Genomic DNA, 23497 nt, shown 5'->3' on the forward strand with positions numbered 1-23497 from the left:
AGAAACGGAACTATAGGAATTGTGTTAAAAAATAATTCAAAACTATGTTATATTTTAGCATCTTCAAAGTAGCCAGCCTTTGCCTAGAATTTGTAGAAATGTACTCTTGACATGTCCTCGACCAGTTTCTTGAGGAATCACCTTGGGATGCTTTTTAAACAGTATTGAAGGAGTTCCCATCAATACTGGGCACTTCCTAGCTGCTTTTCTTAATTATTCGGTCCAAGTCATCAATTTCAAACACTTTTTTTTATTTTTATAAAATTTTAGTTTTGTAATGAAATAAATATGTTGGCACAATTATATTTTTGCCTACAAAACAAATTTCAAACATTTAAGCATACACCTTCAAATCAAAAGGTTTTTAAGATCATGAGAAACATTGTGACCCCAAACTTTTGAATGGCAGTGTATATATATATATATATATATATATATATACACACACACACACACACACTGGTGGCCAGAAGTTTGAAATAATGTACAGATTTTGCACTTATGGAAAGAAATTGGTACTTTTATTCACCAAAGTGGCATTCAACTGATCACAATGTATAGTCAGGACATTAATAATGTGAAAAATTACTATTACAATTTAAAAAAAAAAAAAAATGAACTACTTCAAAGAGTTCCCATCAAAAAAATCTGCACTCCTGAGTCTTCTCTTTACTGTTGTACATGAAACTGGTGTTTAGTGGGTAGAATTCAATGAAGCTGTCAGCTGAGGACATGTGAGGCGTCTATTTCTCAAACTAGAGACTCTGATGTACTTATCCTCTTGTTTAGTTGTACATCTGGCCTTCCACATCTCTTTCTGTCTTTGAAGACTGTAGTATGAAATCTTAAGCTTTTTTGGCAATTTCAAGCATTGTATTCCTCAAAACAATGATTGACTGACGAGTTTCTAGAGAAAGCCATTTTTGTCCTAATATTGACTTTAAGACATGCCAGTCTATTGCATAATGTGGTAACTCAAAAACAAACACAATGTTAAGCTTCATTTAACAAACCAAATAGCTTTCAGCTGTGTTTGATATAATGGCAAGTGATTTTCTAGTACCAAATTAGCAATTTAGCATGATTACTCAAGGATAAAGTGTTGGAGTGATGGCTGCTGGCAATGGGGCCTGTCTAGATTTGATCAAAAATGATTTTTTTTATTTTTTCAAATAGTGATGGTGCTGTTTTTTAATTTCACCACTTTGGTGAATTAAAGTACCAATTTCCCTCCGAAACAGCAAAATCTGTACATTATTCCAAACTTTTGGCCGCCAGTGTATATATGTGTGTGTGTGTGTGTGTGTGTGTGTGTGTGTGTGTGTGTGTGTGTGTGTGTGTGTGTGTATACACTACCAGTCAAAAGTTTTGAAACACTTACTCATTCTTTATTATTTATTTTTTTTTCTTCACATTTTAGAATAATAGTGAAGTCATCAAAACTATGGAATAACATAAATGGAACTATGGGAATTATGTTGTGACTAAACAAAATCCAAAATAAATCAAAACTGTGATATATTTTAGCATCTTCAGAGTAGTCATGTCGAAAGTCTGGAGAGTAAAAACAAACATTTAATAGACAATGGCAATTCATTCTCCATTGCATTATTGCTATATTGTAAAAAATAAAATATTTTGCATCAAATTATATTAATTTAATAGATTGTATAATAATATGCTAAATAAAATAGAAAAAGAAAACATCTAGATAAACTAGTCAGCCTCGTTAATCGACTGAATTACTCAACCATTGTGACCCGGCATCACTGCTTGAAAACAAGCATCGTTTTATTTGGTTATATCAGGGTTATTTGCATGCCCTTCGGGCCTGGTCTGAGCCTGCTTTATGTCATGTACCCTGAGATCTTAAGCAATCTGCTGTGTCCGCTGCCAGAGCCGTTTTCCCTACTGCATTCCAAACATGTCATTAAGGTGGCTGGAGCTGTTTTCTACAAACATCTGTTCCCATTATTGTTCAGCAGCCACAGAGAGTGATTCATCACGGAGCAGAGGTGTGCAACAAACAGCAGGGTGGCAGGAACAAGATGTAAAACTCTGCTTGTAACCTCTGAATAGGAATGACAGCAAATCTTGCTGAAGAAGTATCTTGCTGTATATGATAAATGCACCATAGCTTTGGGGAAGAACAGTGGCGGTGAATGGACACAGTGGACTGATTGTATTGATATGAGCCTGTGGAAACGTGATGCTTGAGATTACGGAAGGTTGTTCTGTTTACATTGGCTCCTTTTGTTAGAAGGGACTGCCCTCTTGTGGCAAATAGCTGCTACTACAACTACTCACTTGCACTTGCTTCTCTTGACTGTAGGTTGCAGTAGAGGTAAAGAATGAAAGCATGATGGAAAGCCCCCAGGAGGAGCAGCCAGGAGAGTGCTGTCAACAGTGAGGAAGAGCCTTTTTTCATCCAGGAAAAGAGGGAGGTTTAAGGGTTGCACTTTGTTGATTAGGAGAATGATCAGCTCTCAACTCAAGTAAATATTTCGTTTACATTTCATGCCCATTTCAAAGATTTGGTGTAGTATTGAAATGAAATTGAAGCATATATCCAGTAGGAATGATATTCAAAAAAGAATAAAATGCTGCATGAAACAATACATGAATGTTCCAGATGTCTACATGCATTGCATGTCCTGATATGTGAAGAATGTGATTTACTATTGCAGCAAATTGTTAATTTAGAGGTCCTTATCAAGGCTTTTATATTACAATCTTTGGGGGATAAAATCCTTAAATTTTTGCCTATATCATTGCAGCTGTCATGTGTTGTCTTAAATGTAGATATCACAGGATTGTAAAAAAAAAATATCTGTATATTTTGGCTTATTTAACTTTGTTCAGAGGATAACGAGGGACTCCTTAACTAATTCATTTTAGAGCTTGTTTTATTTTACATAGACAAAAATAAGTAAATGACTTTTTAGTCTCAACTTAAACCATGTATGTTAGTATTACAACAAAAGGTACCGCTAATGCAAAATGTATACCTTAGATTTGTGTTTGTTATGAGTCTGATTTATTTTAATTTAATTAGCTGCCATTTTTTTTTAATAGAGTAGCACATCTATAACATTTGCATTAAATTCAGATTTGAATGCTTGCAAATGAGGCCCATTTGTTAGTAGCTGCTCAGTTAAACTCTTAAAGCAGGATTTTGCTCCGAACATAGGTGGAGGTTTCAGTGAGGGAAATAAATCATGAAATAATATAGCCTGCACTTTGCGCATTTTGATGAGTTTAAAACACTGAATTTGATTAACATTTAATGGGATAGTACATTTACCATAATGACTTACTTACTTCTGTGGAAAGCAAAAGGAGATGTTACTGTAGGCTAAATGCAAGACTGACAGCCTTAGTCACCATTCACTTTCATTGCGTTTTTCCATACAAAGTAAATTGATTGGTGACTGAGGCTAATAATCTGCCTAACATCCCCTCTTGTGTTCCACAAAAGAAAGAAAGGCATACAGGTTTGGAACAACATAAGAGTGGGTAAATGATGACAGAATGTTTCATTTTGAGTAAACTATCCATTTAAGTTGCTCCAAATATTTTCTTTTGGTTAGTGTCATAATTATTACAGAGGGCTTAATCATTGTGTTAAATTAGCAAAACAATATTTGTCCATTTACATTTGTTGCATTTTCAATTCATGTTTTGTTTTCTTCAATCATTATAGTGCACAGTCCTAATCAAGAACATTTTTTTTGGATTTTCTTTTAATTTTAATTATGGCTAAATGTTGTCCTCTAAAGCATCAACAGAAATACTCAATATAATTTGTCATCTGAACATTTCATGATATTTAGAGTTTGAGTCTGATCTCAATAATGTTACACTGAAAGCACAGAATGTAAAAAAAAAAAGTAAAAAAAAAAAAAAAAAAAAATGTGTTTGAATTTCTGCTGATTATGAATCATGTTTAAAAGTAGATTTGACACATTGAGTGTATTGGCAAGATTATAAAAAAAGATTGCAATGTTTTCAATGCATCTGTTAGTACTGACCCTCAGTTATAATACTTGACATTTGGCATAGAAATAAATTGCTAAAGCCTTCAATTTCTTAGTGTTTATTATGTTTTTATGAGTTTGACTTTTTTTTTTCTTTGTTTATTTTAAGCAAAAAATCATTTCAACTAACTGGTTTAATATCGTGATGATTAGACTGAAATATTGCAAAAATACTAAAAATGTGTTTGATATGTTTACTTATTTTGTGTATTACTTTTTTGCTTTACTTTTTCGTTTATTGATTGTCTACTCCATAGCTGTAATTCCACTAACCTCAGTCAATCTGTGCACCTTCATCTCTCTCATTTAAAGAACTGGACGGGATGCATACAATAAAGTATGTAACACAGAAAAGTCTGGCTATTCCTTTCAGTGTTTCTCCCCATATCTTGTAAGAAATGAAATGTTGATTTAGTTAATGTTACGCAGTTTTCTTAACTTGCATAGCAGTTGTCAGATTTTTTAGAGAAACGTTTTGATATATTTATCAAATATAATCATTTTGCCATACAGTATATTTGCCATTTTTATTTATTTCTTTATTTTTTAACAGGCATTATTACAAAGTGAGAGTGGCAAATACCTCAAAACTATGTATATACACATTCTTTTAACACTCTCCTTTTATGTACCTTAGTGCTGGATTAATTTTCAACATGTTGTCAAGTACTACACTGGATTTCCCCCCTATGTTATCTGTAAGTTCATAGGTTTTGGGGGGGTATTTCGCTGTATTTTCTTTATGACATCTAGAACACCAATTCTTTAATACATATGCAGACAAACCGGCCAAATAGATTCATTTTAATCTAATTTTCTTGAATGGCCTAAGACTTTAGCACAGTGCTATTTTAAAGACTCAGTTCACTGACATAGTATGTGATTTGAGAGAATAATTCCAGTAACACTTTGTAATCAGGTTCCATTAGTTAAAATTAGTTAATGCATTAGCTATCACAAACAAACAATGAATATTATATATATATATATATATATATATATATATATATATATATATATATATATATATATATATATATATATTACAGCATTTAATAATCTTTATTAATGTTAGTTAATACATTTTTTTTTTATTATTTCATGTTAGTTCATAGTGCATTAACTATTGTAAACAAATACAACATTTGATTTTCAAAATGAATTAGTATATGTTGAAATTAACATTAACCAAGATTAATAAGTGCTGTGAAAGTATTGTTAGTTAATGTTAACTAATGTTTACAAATTAAACCTTATTCTTTTCATTCTGGGATATTCAGGGATTGAGATGTAATGTTGGCTGTCCGCAGTTTTCTATCTATTATTGTTTTAATGGAAGCAGGGGTGGAGCAATCATTATAACTAACTCTAATTTTAGGCATTTCCACATTCATCTTTTTTTTGTATTTGAGTATTTTTTGAAGCTCCATCCCTAAATGTGTTCCCTTCCACAATTCAACTTGTTCCTGGACCCGTAGAGCACCTTTGTTGTTGCTATAATTTACAGAAGTTATAAGTATTCCATATAACTATCTGTAAGATCTTATTGCCTTGATTAATTGGTCAAAACCTTTATTTGTTTATTATAATTATATATGAATTGTTTAAGTTTCTGCCAATTCAGTAGGACGCTAACCTTTTGTGGGTGCAATTTCCATAAATAAAGCCTGTATCAAAATTGAAAATGGCCTGAAATTGTTCAAAACATATATATTTATTTAGCTAACTAATTTAATTTAATTTAATTTAACTAATTTAAATAATTTAGCTAATTAATATTTCCAAAAATAACACTGAATAATATCAGTGTATATTCCAAAGCCATGTTTGCTCATTGGCCTGGTGGGGGTTGAGAAGAAGCCCCTATACACTATTTAAAGCGCTTTGAGTGTAGTGTCAGAAAAGCGCTATAGGCCTATAAGTGTAACGCTCATTCATTCATTCATTCATGGCACCCACAACACCCATTTAAGCTAAATATATAGCTTGGGCCCTTCATATCTCAGTCACTGTGACTATACATAGTTACCATTGTGGAATTTGAAATACAGCAAACGTGAAGGAAAGGTCCGTACTTGAGCATGGACCTGCAACTTTATTGTATTTTCTCACAGTGGATTTACAAAGTGAATCCAGGTTAGTCTCGGGATTTTGAGTCTGTGATGTTTTGGAAAGGTAATAGCTTTGACCTAGAGAGAAATGTGAACTTTTATTTTGCACACCAGCAATTTCACCACGTTTGTTGAGTGACACTATGGGTAAAGCAGATATTGATCTCACTGAGGTTTCTTGCATGCGCAGGGATTGTGCCTATGAGGCTTTTCAGATTCTTAATAATTCAAACTTTTTCTGCACAAATGTGATAGGATGAGATTTCTGGAGATGCAGCTGAACTTAGAAGTAATTTGGATTCATTTTCTCCATCCCTCTATCAACACACCCACTGGATGTTTCAATTTAATTTATGTATCTGCTAAAACTGTCTAAATTTCTATTTATTTATTACAATATAAGGGTAAAAGGAACACCACATCACAAAAAATCGAGGTTACAGTGAGGCACTTTCAATGGAAGTGAATGGGTCCAATTTGTGGAGGGTTTAAAGGCAGAAATATAAAGCTTATAATGTTATATATATATATAAAAAAAAACATTAATTCTTCTGTTAATACTCATGTATTATTTGAGCTGTACAGTTTCTTAAATTGTCATTTTTGTGGTCGTTTAAGGGTTAATGGTGTTACGTCTTCATGGCAACCATGTTGTAAAATTGGATATAACTTCAAACAGAAAAGGTTAGTATGCTATTTTATCACACTAAATCATGTTAACATGCATTGTCTTGCCACATCAATGAGCATGACTTGTGGCTATACTTTTGAAATGGTGAGTGTTTTAACGTTTAGGGATTGGACCCATTCACTTCCAATGAAATTGCTTTGCAAGATTTGTGCTTTTTGTAAAGAAAATGAGTAATAAGTCGAAATACATTTTTGAGGTATTGAACATAATGCCACAAATGCTGTCAGTTGAGCTTAGCTTGAAGTGAACCCGTAATATTCCTTTAAATGTGTCTGTCAGTTAGCAGTTAGAACCCAGAATTAGCTGTATTGAAAACTCTCACCCAGCTGAGGGCGCCAACAACAAACCATATTTGAAAGTAGAGCATGATGACTGAAAACCAGCTGCTTTATTCTAGATCTCCACGCACGGTCAGAGATGCTTTTCTTGGCCTATATTTCTTGTATGTCATCAGGATATAATGTTACCATACGCTCAATAAGGTCTTTTCAAACTTAACTTTGGCTCAACTTCTGCTCAAACTCTATAGATGATGAAAAAAGAAAACTGAAGAAAGACCAGACCTCCAACACAGGATGTTCTTTCTTTTTCAACACCTCAATTTATGCTACATTGGCATGGCAGGCTAAACATTTGACAAGTCCATATTATGCATTTCTTCTGGGTGGGTAAAGGTGCTGCTGGCGGTGCGGGTGGCATGCAGCATGTGCTGCCAGGGTGGTTGACATCACCGTCTTGTTCGCGGAGCCCAGTTCACTGTAGCGGATCTTAGCGTGTTCAGATGTCCTATCAAGCTGTCTGCATGTTTGTTTTTCAGTCTTTTCATTTGTCAATTTGCTGTCTGTCTGGAAACAGAAGAAGGTCAGGGTAGACTGCCAACCCTCAGTCCAAAGTGACCCTGTTGTGCCATCAAGTGCCAGAGCAAATACTGCCCATGGATCAAAGATTACTGTGTTACTGATGGCGTCATGGTCTTTGCAAAATGGCTACGTTTAAATGCACACCTATGATGCGATTAAGGCAGTACTGTGATTAAGTTGGAGTTTATGTAACAGAATACAGTGAATATGTTAATTAGAATAGCCATAAACTGTAATACATAGGGTATTGCAGTTTTAATCGCCCTATTCAAACATTTTGGGCACTTTTAGCACTGTAGATGTTTAGAAAGTAATGCCTGGTTCATTTTTTTTTTTATTTTTTTTATTTTGATCTACTAACAATGTCCAATAGTGTATGTACATGCATAACAGGAGATTAATGTCATTTTTGTCACTGTGTCACTCCACCACATCTCAAATTCTACATTGTGTTTAATAGAATTCCGAGGTGGAAATGACAGGGATGGAAATTACATTTTAAATGTTTTCGAAATAAAATGGCCAGTTAATTTGTCTTGCTAAGGCTAATTTCATATCTTACATTTTAGGTATCCTACATACACAATTACATTATATTTTCACACTTTTTGTGTCATCTGGCGAAACTGCTGCTTTTTTGGGGAGGGTGGGGAAATGATAACCAGTAAAATATTCTGGTCACAGAATTTTTTTGCGGGGTCCTTCATACATCTCAAGCATGTGTGATGCTCCTGTTCTACCCGCAGGTGCGCTAACAAGGAGGCTAAAGCCTACAGCCTCTAGCGTCAGTCACTATTGCACCTCTTGAGGTCAGGAGAATGAGGTTTCTACACATTGCACAGCTATCTATCAGCTGGCCATTGTTACACTCACCCCCCTAAATCTAAATCCCATCCGGGTCACGGCACCATTGTGACACTCATGTTCTACCCACTCCATACGGGACTCGAACTGGCGTCTCTGGCATGGGAGGCGGGTGCACTAACAAGGAGGCTAAAGCCTACAGCCTCTAGCGTCAGTCACTATTGCACCTCTTGAGGTCAGGAGAATGAGTTTTATACACATTGTACAGCTATCTATCAGCTGGCCATTGTTACACTCACCCCCCTAAATCTAAATCCCATCCGGGTCACGGCACCATTGTGACACTCATGTTCTACCCACTCCATACGGGACTCGAACTGGCGTCTCTGGCATGGGAGGCGGGTGCACTAACAAGGAGGGTAAAGGCTACAGCCTCTAGCGTCAGTTGCTAGTGCACCTCTTGAGGTCAGGAGAGTGAAGTTTATACACATTGCACAGCTATCTATCAGCTGGTCACCGTTACACATGCTTTTCACTGACACCTTTGTCAACATGGTTAACAAGTACAAGTACACCAACAAAACTGTTTGGTTTATGGTGTTATATGGTCATGACAATTAAGTTCTAAAACTGTAAGCAGTTTTATCACTCTAAAATCATGTTTACACATGTCATGTTGTATACTTTTGGAACAGTTAGTTTATTTGAACATTTATGGATTGGCCCCATTCACTTCCATTGTAAGTGCCTCACTGTACCCAGATATTTTTTTTTCTTTTCTTTTTTTTTTTTCTTCTTTTTTTTTTTTTTTTGTGCTTATTTTAGAAAAGACACAATTTTGTGGTGATCAATATTATGTCACAAGTGCTGTCGATTATTGAACCCAGAATATTCCTTTAAACTTAAAAATAAAAACTGAATTAATGGCAAGTGCAGCATGTAAATGGGATTGAAAGGGTTTGCTAATCTGTTTCTTCCTTACTCTGATTATTGGCAATAATTAGACTATTGGTGTACATCCATTTTCTTGCATACCTCAGTTCCTTTACACATGCATATTTCTGAGACATCCTTCATTTTCATATAGAGTTAGTCTCAAGGAGCCCTTGAGGGCATGTTAATACCATGACAGATCTCTACAGCACACAACACAATGAAGTGGTCTGCCCTCTTGAATTGGAAGAGAAACAGGAGATCGCTCAAATATCAATCCTCTTATGGGGCTTTCAATCTGGCTTTTAGCCTGTGACCTGCACCCCATTGCCACAATAATCTCACATACTTACACGCATAACCCCCCAATTTATTACTCTCTTCTGATTGGCTCCTCAGTGCGGTATTCTGGGACTGCATGGACGTCCATAACTTCATGCTGGCCACTATTTGTATGTCGATTAAGTTAGACATTCACAATTCATTTATTCCTGTTTAAGCAGGCCAGCTCTATAGTGGTTTATTTCTCTCTGGGTGTGTGGCCAGGACAAACAGCCAAAACGATCCATCAAACACATTGTTCATTGTATGCAACCACACAGCATTTGTCTCAGAACAGCAATATGGTCTAAATAAACCATGCGTATAGGGTTAGGGCTCTACTCATCTCTTTGATCACGATCACAAAGTGCATTGGTTCTTATTCCTCCAATGTAAATATAACCTTAGCTAGTTTCAGAGGGATCAAGAGCCTGCTGATTTTGTCCCTCTGCTGTTGTGATAGCTCTGATGCCATAAGAATTTTACAATGGCTCTGCTGTTTGTCTTCACTGCTTCGTCTCCTTATGCCTGGTGACCCCACAAAGGCCAGATAGACTTCTTTAATCCAGAAAAGCTCATGTTTTCGATGGTCAGCCTCAGAGTAGATGCTCTCTTTCCAAGAGAATGCAATTGTCTCTTCAGAAGGACCAGCCACATTCGCTGCTGTTAAGCTCCATAGTTCACATTGTAGAACAGTGCCTATTGTAGAAAGGTCACCGTGGTGCTCACTCTCTCATCAGGTACTACAGCCTGACAAAAGCCTCTTTGATTGAGTTTTAGTGGTGAACGAGGTAATCTAAGAGGCTTTAGAACCTTTCTGAGAATGTCAGGATTTATCTTTTTCATGGATTATAAAGAAAGAAAAATATTCAATTCTAAACTATTATTAATCTATTTTGTGGCTTAGATTAATGAGGCGCTGAGCCCTATTTAAAGAGCGCTGGCGCCAAGCGTAGTGCAGTGGTTTAAGTCGTAAGTGCCAAGTCAATGGGCATGGTTTTGGTATTTTTGTGCAAGCATGCACCACATCTAGGCACAAATGGGTTTGGTGAAATTTCACGCACAACGCACTAATGGGCTGGATCAAGTGCAAATTAATTCTCCTCCGATTATTGCTCCGTCAGCATTCAATTATATAGTCCATTCCCTGTCAAGCACTAGCGATATAAACAACGACAGCAAATTCATAAGAAGTTGGTAGTGTAAATGGACTGCATGCAATGAATTAGAAGAATATAAATATGTCTATGACAGTTACATGCTCATTTTATATACATAGAAAATGTGATTTTAGTCAAGATTTGGATGTTCGTTCCATTAAATTATAGAGAATGTACACTGGCGGCCAAAAGTTTGGAATAATGTACAGATTTTACTGTTTCGGAAGGAAATTAGTACTTTAATTCACCAAAGTGGCATTCAACTGATCACAAACTATAGTCAGGACATTACTGATATAAAATACAGCACCATCACTATTTGAAAAAAGTCATTTTTAATTAAATCTAGACAGGCCCCATTTCCAACAGCCATCACTCCAACACCTTATCCTTGAGTAATCATGCTAAATTGCTAATTTGGTACTAGAAAATCACTTGCCATTATATCAAACACAGCTGAAAGCTATTTGGTTCATTAAATGAATCTTAACATTGTCTTTGTGTTTGTTTTTGAGTTGCCACAGTATGCAATAGACTGGCATGTCTTAAAGTCAATATTAGGTCAGAAATGGCAAAAAAGAAACAGCTTTCTCTAGAAACTCATCAGTCAATCATTGTTTTGAGGGATGAAGGCTATACAATGCTTGAAATTGCCAAAAAAAAACCTGAAGATTTCATACAAAGGTGTGCACTACAGTCTTCAAAGACAAAGGACAACTGGCTCTAATAAGGACAGAAAGAGATGTGGAAGGCCCATATGTACAACTAAACAAGAGGATAAGTACATCAGAGTCTCTAGTTTGAGAAATAGATGCCTCACATGTCCTCAGCTGACAGCTTCATTGAATTCTACCCACTCAACACCAGTTTCATGTACAACAGTAAAGAGAAGGGGTGCAGGCCTTATGGGAAGAATTGCTAAGAAAAAGCCACTTTTGAAACAGAAAAACAAAAAGAAGGTTAGAGTGGGCAAAGAAACACAGACATTGGACAGCAGATAATTGGAAAAGAGTGTTATGGATCTTAACCCCATTGAGCTTTTATGGGATCAGCTAGACTGTAAGGTGCTGATCCCACAAAAGCTCAAGACAGCCACATCTATGGCAAGTGCTACAGGAAGTGTGGGGTGAAATGTCACCTGAGTATCGGGACAAACTGACAGCTAGAATGCCAAGGATCTGCAAAGTTGTCATTGCTGCGTGTTGAGGATATTTTGAAGTAGTTTAAGAAGTTCTGAAATTTTTTTTTCAAACTGTAATAGTAATTTTTAACGTTATTAATGTCCTGACTATACATTATGACCAGTTGAATGCCACTTAGGTGAATAAAAGTACCAATTTCTTTCCATAAGAGCAAATTCTGTACATTATTCCAAACTTTTGGCTGCCAGTGTAAGTATTATTAATAATTTTTATCTAATGACACACAAATCATGACTTTCTAAATAGTGATTATATCAGCACACACTTCACTTCTATGGGTCGATTTTGAAAAAAAAATAAATTAATGGAAACAATTAAACCTAAAATATTTCTAAATTCAAATTACTCTTCAAATGAAACCAAAATATAACCAAAATAATGAAGTGGTCAAAAAAATTCATACCAAATCTAAACATTTTACCTCCAACTTCTTTCTGGGAACCTTTTGCAGTAACTTAAAATTCACTCTGTGACACACTGTGACAATAGGTTAAAATGTACCAATACAAATTAGATCATAAATACAATTGTAAACAATAACTTCTGTTTCATAAAAAGGCTACAAGAGTGATTGTCATGGACATAATTTGATGTTCCACTATATTTTCAGAGTTTGGACATGAACTTTATTACTACCTGCTAGTGGATTCTCCAAACTACAAATGTAGGAATAGAATTTAGACTTTGTGCTGAAAACAGATCTGCTTTTGAACAAATTAGTGCAATGACCTATTTCTCAGGAAAATAGCAAATTGCACTTTGCGCCACTTCATATAAAATACAATACACCCACAGTTTGCAAGCATACACACACAGATAGCGCACACACTCCCACCCATGCCCACTTGCGCTGGCACGAAAATTGTACTTAGAATTAGCACTCTCACGAAAATGTGATAAGACGTAACGCATGGTCGTTGTGCGTAGCGCTGCACTTTGCGCACTCACGAAAATGGAGCCCACTGTCTTGAGTCTTTCTTGGAAACATATACGTATTTGATGTTGTCTCTCAGTTAATATGAGGTCACAAAAGCTGCATGTATGCTATATAGCTGTTGTTTGTTGTTTAATTTGTTTCACACTGGACATGCCAACTTCCCAGAAGTATTCCATGTCAAATATCTAAAAGCAAAATTGTCTTATTCTAACTTATTTAGCACAAAACCCACAAAATAAGGCAAAAAAAAAAAAAAAAAAAAAATTATCAATTCTTTAAAAAGGTTGAACCTTGTCTTGACTTGAAAGTCATTGCGTAATTTGCATTATTTTAGCTTTTATTTTTGCTATTGTTATTAGGCTTCCATGTTCATGGAAGTTTTTAGGTTAAAATTTCTATAACTGTATATGGGAAAGTTTCTATTTTTTTACGTGCTGTGGTTGGACAGTGTGTTTCGCCATTTTCATTCACCTTTTTGCCTTCGCTTGTTCATTTTAAATTGTCTTGAAATGTGACAAATTGATTTATAAAAGTACAAATATTTAATGTTGCCTCTAAAATAATATGAGATCATAAAAGCTGCATGCATGCTGTTGAATTTTTTATAGCATGTCAAACTGGAGAACTTACCAAAAGTATTTCATGTATAGCAAACTTAATAGTAAAAATAATATGAATTTTTTTATTTATTTTTATTTAACACAAAACTCACAAAATCAGGCCAAATAAGACTCAAAAGTTTCTTCCCCTTCCTTTGCACCTGGCCTCCCTTTTTGTGTATAGGAAACCACCTCTCTTTTCTTTAGCATCATCACCCCACTCTCTGGGTCCTTCTGAACCTGTTGCACCTTGGTTCCCCACGACTGCACTGACAGCCTTCTTGAATCTCCCTAGCTTTTTTCTGTGAACCTGACCTCTCTTAGGGAGTTTATGGCCAATTTAGTGTCCAATATGTTTCCATTTCGGGGATGTACCACTTCCTGCAGTCCCCTTAGCTCTTAGCTCTCTCCTCTCTTTTTAACTCATCTTCTGTCCCTCTCGACTCATGGTCCACTTCTTTACTTCCCAATCCCAACACTTGTTCTTACACTGCTCACAGGTTAATATCGACATTAAATTTTCGCCGAGTACAAATTGTGTTCCTCTCAGACCTTTCTTAAATGTGTTTTTCACCTTGTTTGCTATTATGTGAAACCTTGTCACATCTCTGTTACTTTGCCTGAATTTACAATGTCAAAAAATTCAGATTTTTTTGCAGATGTGTGGCACAGATCGGATATTGTCGCATGCGTTTAAAAAGCTAAAACACATTAGAATTTTTTTGCACTCTATTTGGATCACTTTTGAATGTGATTCCTAATCCGATACCTGTTTATATGACCTATAACACTTTATATTTTATATTCATTCCCAGTAACGAAATATTAATTTATGTCTAAATGAAGTAATTCTGGAGCTAGTGAATGTTTGGAAGACAACTCTGTCGTACAAGTTGTTGCATTACAGGTGTGTTTTATTTTAGAGAGAAATTACAAGGGTTTTTGGAAGATGGTCAATCCTTGTGTTCTGAGTAAAAGAGCTATTGTACTAACCTGCAGGTAGATGTGGCTCTTTGTTTTGGCCAGAATGTTAAATGGAGTGCATCAACAATTCTAATTATGGTTGTCCAATCAGGAAAAGTATTCTGGAGCAAGTGTTGCCCATGCAAGATGTTTGCAAAACTGTAGTTTTTTAACAATATTGGCATTATAATAAAGCCTCATGTATTTCATGCAAGTGTAAACTCTTAATTGTTGTACACTCTTTAACTGAATCATTCTCTCTATTCATTTCTTCCAATCTCTCGTGATTTGTGTCAAGTGTTGTCCTGACACAGATTTGTGTTTCACAGTGGGTTGTTCATTGCATGTAACTGATAAACAAAGAAGTGATAACAGACCCCTTCTCACTTTGCCAATCGGGGATTGAGGACAGGAACTCTGAGTTCTTTCAACTAAATATGTAATTGTTTCTCTTGTAAAGTACACAAAGTACTCTGGAAGCTCAGCCATGAGAACCACATCATGCATGCTTTTGATTAGGGCCTCTTTGGCCATGTTTTAGAGGCATGCAAGCCACACTGAAACACACATTTATTGAAGTATCCAAACTTTTAACTGAGAATGATGAAAATTCATTTTTGGTGGGAATAATTTTGGTGTTAGAAATTGTTATTTAAATATTTATAAATTATATATATAAAATATAATATTAATATAATATTAATATTAACAATAATAATAATATTTATTATTATTATATTAATAACAATAATAATATTAATATAATTACACTCAAAAATATTTGTAAAATATAAAAATACAAAATAATTTGTAAAATTTACATTTCAAATTCATAAAAGTACATCAAATTGAATTTAATAATATTTAATCAAATAAAAAAAACATTATATTTATTTAACTTTGTTAAACATTACACAGATCAATTTGATGGAATTTTGTTCTGAAATGGAAATGCCTTAATCTTAAAAATAGGCTAAAATATATTTATTTTTATTGTAAAATTATAATTAATTATAAATATAATTGTTTTTATTTATTATAATTATTCAATACTTTCATGTTGTTAAGTTGCATCAGTGTTGGTGTGACCAGACATTTAAATACCTAATGAAATCTTAATTGGAGTTTTTAGTCTGTGTCTGTTAACAATCTTTATTTTAGTGTATTCCTAAATGTTGACAAAACAAACTTTTAGCAGATAATTGCATTTAAAACCTACAGTCTTCATCTTCCATTAAAATGGACCAAACATTTTGATGAGTCATCTTGTTCACAGGGGTGTATACAAATTTGTGTCCAATAATTTGCTTTCTTGAATGAGAGTGTCCCCTCACCCTAATTCCCCCTGCTGACTAGCTATAGTAAGTAGCAAATTTAAAAAATAACATTAACTAAAGGCTATTGGCTATCAAAAAAAGGACCACCCCATAGATATGTCCCTCTGTGGTTGAGCCTTTATATGCTGCAGAACTGTCTAATTTCTAACTGTCATACATTTGTGTAACAAAAGCATGTATGAGTGAAGTTTTAAAAGACATTGTTAGACCAAGCTAAGGACATAGGTCTGACCTTTATGTAAGATTGATTAAAATTGAATTTAACTGGATATAACTTGATAAAGTTCATTTGTTTCCCACATGAACTGGCTGATAAATACAAACTTAATTACAAATGCATTTCAGGCATTTAATGAGAACATTCAGACCCTTGGTGCACTGTTTTATTTTTTAATTTTTTATTATCATTAGTAGGAACGATTGCTGTGCATTTAAAATGTTTCAGTGTCAGCTCCACTGATATTGACTTTTAATAGCTTGTGTCTGTCTAGGAAGGGTCAAAGTCAACATCAGTGGGACTATTTGGAAGGAAAGTTTTTATCCCTGACACCTCTATTATGCAACATTACTCTCACATATCCCACTCATATTCCGTCTCTCCTCTCTCTCTCTCTCTCCCGCTTGCACGCATTTAGCAAAAAAACAAACAAAAACAAAACAAAGAAAAAAAGAAGTTCCAATTAAAATCACAAAATGTTTTACAAGCTGTACAAGCTGTCACCATTAAGAATTTCAAAAATAATGATGTTTTTAAACACCCCATTGGTCTGACAAAGTCCCCAGGGGCGTGGCCAGAAGGGTGGCACGGGGTGGCAGCTGCCACCCTAAAAATGAGCTTTGCCACCCCACTCGCCACCCCAACTCGGACCTAGCTTGCATAGTGAAGACGGCTTAACCCAGCACAAGGTTAAGCAACCCCCCACCCAATTGTCGGATGACATTAATAGTTGCCATCCATCACTACACTCTTGTACCCCCTTTGCCACCCCGTGAATAAAATCCTGGATACGCCTCTGAAAGTCCCACAAGTTAAAATATATGACTGCACATTACCACCTTGCAGAGACGATAAACTATTGATTTTCATGGGTAAAACTACATTTACCGACTCTGAAATGCCAAGCTTCGGCCTGGTACAGATGTCTTGTCCAGAGTCATTTTAGTTTGGCCTCAGACCAACACTCTCAACTAGCCATTTCTCTCAAGCTGGGAGGCTTTAGCATTACAGCCAAAAGGTGTTATGAATGGATCTCTTGATTCCTCCTTTTGGCAGAGCAGTGCATATTTGCCTATGTCCCATGAACAGCTGTACGATAGAGAATGCACTGTTAAATTAAACATTGAAATTGGGCGGAATTCCCCTTTACGTACTTCATTTGCTTACAAGATTTATATCGGCACAAGCATGACTAAAGAAACGAAAAGCTTGGAGTAAGAGCTATGAGCCTCTACAACCCATACTTTTCTCATATTTTATCTTTGAAACAAGCCAATAGACACTCTGAGCTACACACCCACTGTTACCGAATAGTTCTTATAGCAACTTTATTTTCCATTTGTAATGAGTAACTGTATATTGTAATGCATTCATCTCTTTTACTTGCAATAAACAAGTAAAGTTTTTAAACTACCATGGCCAACTTAACAAAGCAATGTAGAGTATAAAGCACTTGGTGAATAGATTTTAGCATGTATTATAACTGTGGACGTATTTAAATATAAATAAATTAATAGTGCATTACAATATTTGTTGTATTGATATTATGAATACCTTAATGTATCATGAATGCCGTTTTAAGGCTTTATACAGACTTCAAATAAAGTGTTTCCATTTATGCGATACAAAGCTGTACAATGCAAAATACTAGCAGTATGTTGTTCTCTGAAACATTAACTGAGAGGCGTGTAATAGCAGGTCAAATAGCAATGATCACAGAAATGCATGTCATCTTAGAATGTGATAGCAATTTATCAAATGCTGGTATCTGAGGCTGTGTTGTCAAACACTTTAATAATTTATGTGCAGTCGAGGGTGTAAATACAGCATGCACACTGTACATAAATGAACAGTGTACATATACATCACGTTTGCATGTAACTTTGTAAAACTGCTGAGGATAAACACAGAATAAATTAAATTTAAAGACCCCCATGACAGTGTCAAGGCCCAGGGTTGAACCTACCACGTTTGCTCCCACAGAGCATCAGTTGTTTCCATTGTACACCAGAGCAGATTTAGAGCCAGTTATCTCATAACTAGAAAAGCAGAAAGCCAGCATGTGAAAGCCACATTCACTTTCACTTTACATCTGATAGTCACATGTGGTGCCTGTATAGTTTCACTTTCACATATGAAAGTGAAAGTGAAAGTGGAGATTTAGAGTATTAAAGGATATACACTACCGGTCAAAAGTTTTGAAACACTTACTCATTCTTTATTATAATTTTTTTTTCTTTCACATTTTAGAATTATAGTAAAGTTATCAAAACTATGGAATAACATAAATGGAACTATGGGAATTATGTTGTGACTAAACAAAATCCAAAATAAATCAAAACTGTGATATAGTTTAGCATCTTCAAAGTAGTCACCCTTTTCCTAGAATTTGCAGACATGTACTCTTGACATTTTCTCAACCAACTTCTTGAGATATCACCCTGGGATGCTTTTTAAACAGTGTTGAAGGAGTTCCCATCTATGTTGGGCACTTATTGGCTGCTTTTCTTTATTATTTGGTCCAAGTCATCAATTTCAAAAACGTTTTTTTTATTTTTTATACAATTTTAGTTTTATAATGAAATAAATTAATATGGTGGCACAATTATATTTTTGTCTACAAAACTAATTTCAAACATTTAAGCATACGCCTTCAGATCAAAAGATTTTTAAGATCATGAGAAACATTTCAGTTAAGTATTTCAAAACTTTTGACCGGTAGAGTATATATATATATATATATATACACACACACTGGTGGCCAAAAGTTTGGAATAATGTACAGAAATTGCTACTTTTATTCACCAAAGTGGCATTCAACTGATCACAATGTATAGTCAGGACATTAATAACGTGAAAAATTACTATTACAATTTAAACTACTTCAAAGAGTTCCCATCAAAAAAATTGCTTTGCAGATCCTTGGCATTCTAGCTGTCAGTTTGTCTAGATACTCAGGTGACTTTCACCCCACACTTCCTGTAGCACTTGCCATAGATGTAGCTGTCTTGTCGGGCACTTCTCACGCACCTTACTGTCTAGCTGATCCCAAAAAGCTCAATGGGGTTAAGATCCATAACACTCTTTTCCAATTATCTGCTGTCCAATGTCCGTTTCTTTGCCCAGTCAAACCTTTTCTTTTTGTTTTTCTGTTTCAAAATTGGCTTTTTTCTTTGCAATTCTTCCCATAAGGCCTGCACCCCTGAGTTTTCTCTTTACTGTTGTATATGAAACTGGTGTTGAGGGGTTAGAATTCAATGAAGCTGTCAGCTGTGAGGCACCTATTTCTCAAACTAGAGACTCTGATGTACTTATCCTCTTGTTTAGTTGTACATATGGGCCTTCCACATCTCTTTCTGTCCTTGCTAGAGCCAGCTGTCCTTTGTCTTTGAAGCCTGTACTGTACACCTTTGCCATTTTTGTCCTAATTTTGACCTTAAGACATGCCAGTCTATTGCAAACTGTGGCAACTCAAAAACAAACACAAAGACAATGTTAAGCTTCATTTAATGAAACAAATAACTTTCAGTTGTGTTTGATATAATGGCAAGTGATTTTCTAGTACCAAATTAGCAATTTAGCATGATTACTCAAGGATAAGGTGTGATGGCTGCTGGAAATGGGGCCTGTCTAGATTTGATCAAAAATGACCATTGTCAAATAGTGATGGTGCTGTTTTTTTTACATCAGTAATGTCCTGACTATACTCTGTGATCAGCTGAATGCCACTTTGGTGAATTAAAGTACCAATTTCCTTCCGAAACAGCAAAATCTGTACATTATTCTAAACTTTTGGCCGCCAGTGTGTGTATATATATATATATATATATATATATATATATATATATATATACACATATATATAAAACATTTAAGCAGTCCATAGGAGGCCTTCTCATTAACAATCGACAGTGTGTTTATAGGTAATATTTCATGCTTGAACGTAATGAACAATGATAACTGATACTGAAACGGTGCCTTACAAAGACTTCAAATGACTTCACTTTTGTTAAAAGTACCATTTGGATTTGATTTATTATTTATTATCCATTAAGAATGCCTTTCTCATACTGATAAACAAGAGCCAGGCTTCAACATTGTTGTATGTTTGGACATTTGCTACTGCTGCTGTTCTTCCAACCACTCTTTATAACTCACACAGAAGTAAATGCACTACTCACAAACATGCTAACATACAGTAGACTTGAAGAGTTAACTGACACAAATGATAGTAAGGAGCAGAGTGTGAGAGACACTGCACTGCATGTCCAATGCAGGCGAGAATCTTGCCACTGACCTACACACATCATTTCACCCACTTCTGTGGGGATGAGACATTAAACCAGTTAATATCAAACCTGGGCAGACATTCGGCCTGTCTTATCAGACAGACTGTTATTTCTGGGTGAGCTGACCACGGTTCAAGTTTGGGGTGATGTTGCAGTGTCAGTTTTGTAGTGAAGTAAACAAGAGTTTCACGACATGATCGGCAGTCTCTGATCTCCTTCTGTCTGAGTTTGTTTCAGTCTAAGCAAAGTGAACCTCCGACCTAAGGGTGTCAGATGAGTCAGTTGGTGAACTAAAGAGCAGGCTTCTAGCTTGTTAGTACGAGTCCTATATTCGATGCCCAAGGGACATGTCTACCACAAAAGCCTACATTCAGTAATTGACAAACTAGTTTTGCTTCGTTACATGCCTTTCCTCTCTTTTAAATTTGCCATCTTTCAGGTCACAGTGTTATTCTGACAGACTTCACAATGTGCCAATCGAGATTTGGTGGACATTAGGTCAGAGGGACAACCATAGACTTTGTGTGATAGCTGGTATTGACGGTAAAGCAATGACAATTTCAATATGAAAACTACATCCATTATATTTTACTATTTGACACAATAGCAATTCTCAAAGATGATGTGTGTAATTTTTTCGACATTAAAATACTCCTATCCCAGCCGAAAATGCTGAAAAGTGTAAACACCGTAGCTCTGTGGACCTACCAATACATTGCTCTGTTGGCTTGAACATCCCGACCAGTCCGACATAGCAACAGCTGCTCAACCAATGGCGTGAATTTGGGACGAGACTACCTGTTTGTTGACCAATTGAAAGCAGTGGAAGTGTTCAGAACATGTTTGAAAACAGTCATTATTTTTGCAATTCTCTTTGGTGACACTAGTGACAAATTTTAAAGGCTTAGTGCACCCAAAAACTCATTTACTCATTTTCATGGAACACAAAATGAGAAATTTTGAATAGTGTTGACCCTACAATGAAAGTGAATGGGGAAAGTAATGGTGCGTTCAAGTCATGTCAGAATGATGGTATTTATTGTTGAGTGCGCATGAACGCCACTCATTTTAAGTTGTAATTAAAAGTGGGAAACTCTAATTTTCTAAACACTAATTTTCTCATTTTCTTGGGAATTTTCTATGAGCCACGACTTTCCATGTTGGGGGCGTGCCGATCTAAGAATCTTGGCGGAAGCAAATTGTTATTGGTAATAATTTAGTTTTACTTGTGCAGTTTAGTTTGTATGCATTTTTTTGTTCTGTTAATGAAGAATAATGATAAAACTTGAAAATAACTATGAAAATTGAGATTAATGAGATTAATTTAGCTGGTTTATACAGCTACGAGCACTACTGTACATTTCCCATCATTTTATGTGGCCGCACTAGTATGATAAAATACATAAAGCATTAATTACACAACTAATCAAAGGCTTTGCTTCTCATTTTGTTGTATTGGTGCTAAAAAAGCTTCCTGCCTTCGCTAGTAAGTGAAAAAGAGAGAAATAATTGCAAAAACGGGTCCGTTCTTTCCGACTGAAATCACTTGAATGCACATCACATAGTATTTATGATTTCCGACCTTGTAACTACAAACTTCCCAGGAGGACTTGACGCACCAAGTCATATAGGTTTGGAACAACATCAGGGTGATTAAATAATGACAGTATTTTCATGTTTGTGTGAACTATCCTTTAAAAAGTGTTCTGAGGTTTTTGCTTTATAATGCATTTTTCTGTCTTATTTAATATTACTTGTTACATTATTTGGGTTTATAAAATAAAGAACAAAAACAAGTCTCCATGAACTCCCTGAATGGAATTACATTGCAAGCACATTAAAGTTTCTTCTGCAATAGAAACATAGTTGAAATTCTGCTTAAACTTTTTCTTAGGGAGGGCTTGGGTAAGATCTAAAGGTAAATTGACTGTAAAATGGTCAAACGGACCAGTTGAGTTATGGTATGGTGGAAAACCTTATTTGGGGCATGGGTGTCATGCTATCTGAATTCGCTGACCCTTCAGAAGTCATCCCATGTCTGGAGAACACATATGCCCTCAACGACATGCACATTCAGAGATAGTGTATTTCCTTTGGACCAGCACGAAAGATACGTGGAATCCAAAAAGATTAATCATGACAGTCAACAGTTGCTTCCCACTGATGGTGATTTCAAAAAGGTTTACCGCAGTGGGTAAACCCAGTTGATTTAGATGTTATTTGTGGTTTACCCAAGACAGGACATGTTGTTCATTGTAACAGGCACTTTCCAGGAATAGGGTACCTGTTTTTTTGTTTTTTTTTAAGTATTAAAGGCACAAATCCATTGACTTCCCATTACTTTGTTTTTTTAAGCATTAGAGGCACAAATCCCATGTTTTTGTTATGAGAACTATTAGACATGTTTGTTAGACTATTTATTACATAAAATTAATCAAGCACTGAAATTGTGCATGTGACAATGAACAAGGAGGAAATATAGACAATATTTTGAATTCATCAAGTGGAAAAACAAAAACTTTTTTGATGTAAAAAGTAATCAACATAAGAAGTAATCAGTAAAGTCAGTAATCTGATTATAATTTCAGAGAAGTAATTATTAATTTGTAGTTGATTACTTTTTTGAGTAATTTACCCAGCACTGGTTCCAAACTAGCCAAAAAGCTTAACTTAGGCTTAATTTGCAACCCTGTTACCAAAATATGGTGTCTTTTTTATATTTATCTTTAAATGACATATATTGTGTCTATTTAATTTTTATGAGTAGTGTTTATTGACATAAAATAACAAAATCAAAATTTTCAACAAAAATGAAAATTCTCTCATAATTTACACATCCCTGATGTGTGACTTTCTTCTGCAGAACACAAATTAAGATTTTTAGAAGAACATCTCAGCTCTGTTGGTCCATTCAATGCAAGTGAATGGTGGCCAGAACTTTGAAGCTCCAAAAAGCATATAAAGGCAGCATAAAAGTAATCCATACGACTCCAGTGGTTAAATTCATGTCTTCAGAAGTGATATGATAGGAGTGTG

At 35.2% G+C, this 23497-nt stretch overlaps 1 protein-coding gene across 5 annotated transcripts in view; it reads left to right on the top strand.

Annotated features, from left to right (window-relative positions):
- Nucleotides 1-4391, top strand: part of LOC127411482 (stonin-2-like) — a 53627-nt gene extending 49236 nt beyond the window's left edge. For all 5 annotated transcript variants that reach the window (XM_051647083.1, XM_051647084.1, XM_051647085.1 and 2 more), the window contains one exon: nt 2333-4391. In XM_051647083.1, the coding sequence (XP_051503043.1) occupies nt 2333-2410 (78 nt within the window). In that variant the 3' untranslated portion in view covers nt 2411-4391. The remainder of the gene's footprint in view (nt 1-2332) is intronic.
- Nucleotides 4392-23497: the final 19106 nt, after the last annotated feature.

The sequence above is a fragment of the Myxocyprinus asiaticus genome, chromosome 20 (assembly GCF_019703515.2).
Source record: "Myxocyprinus asiaticus isolate MX2 ecotype Aquarium Trade chromosome 20, UBuf_Myxa_2, whole genome shotgun sequence".
Classification (NCBI taxonomy): Eukaryota; Metazoa; Chordata; class Actinopteri; order Cypriniformes; family Catostomidae; genus Myxocyprinus; species Myxocyprinus asiaticus.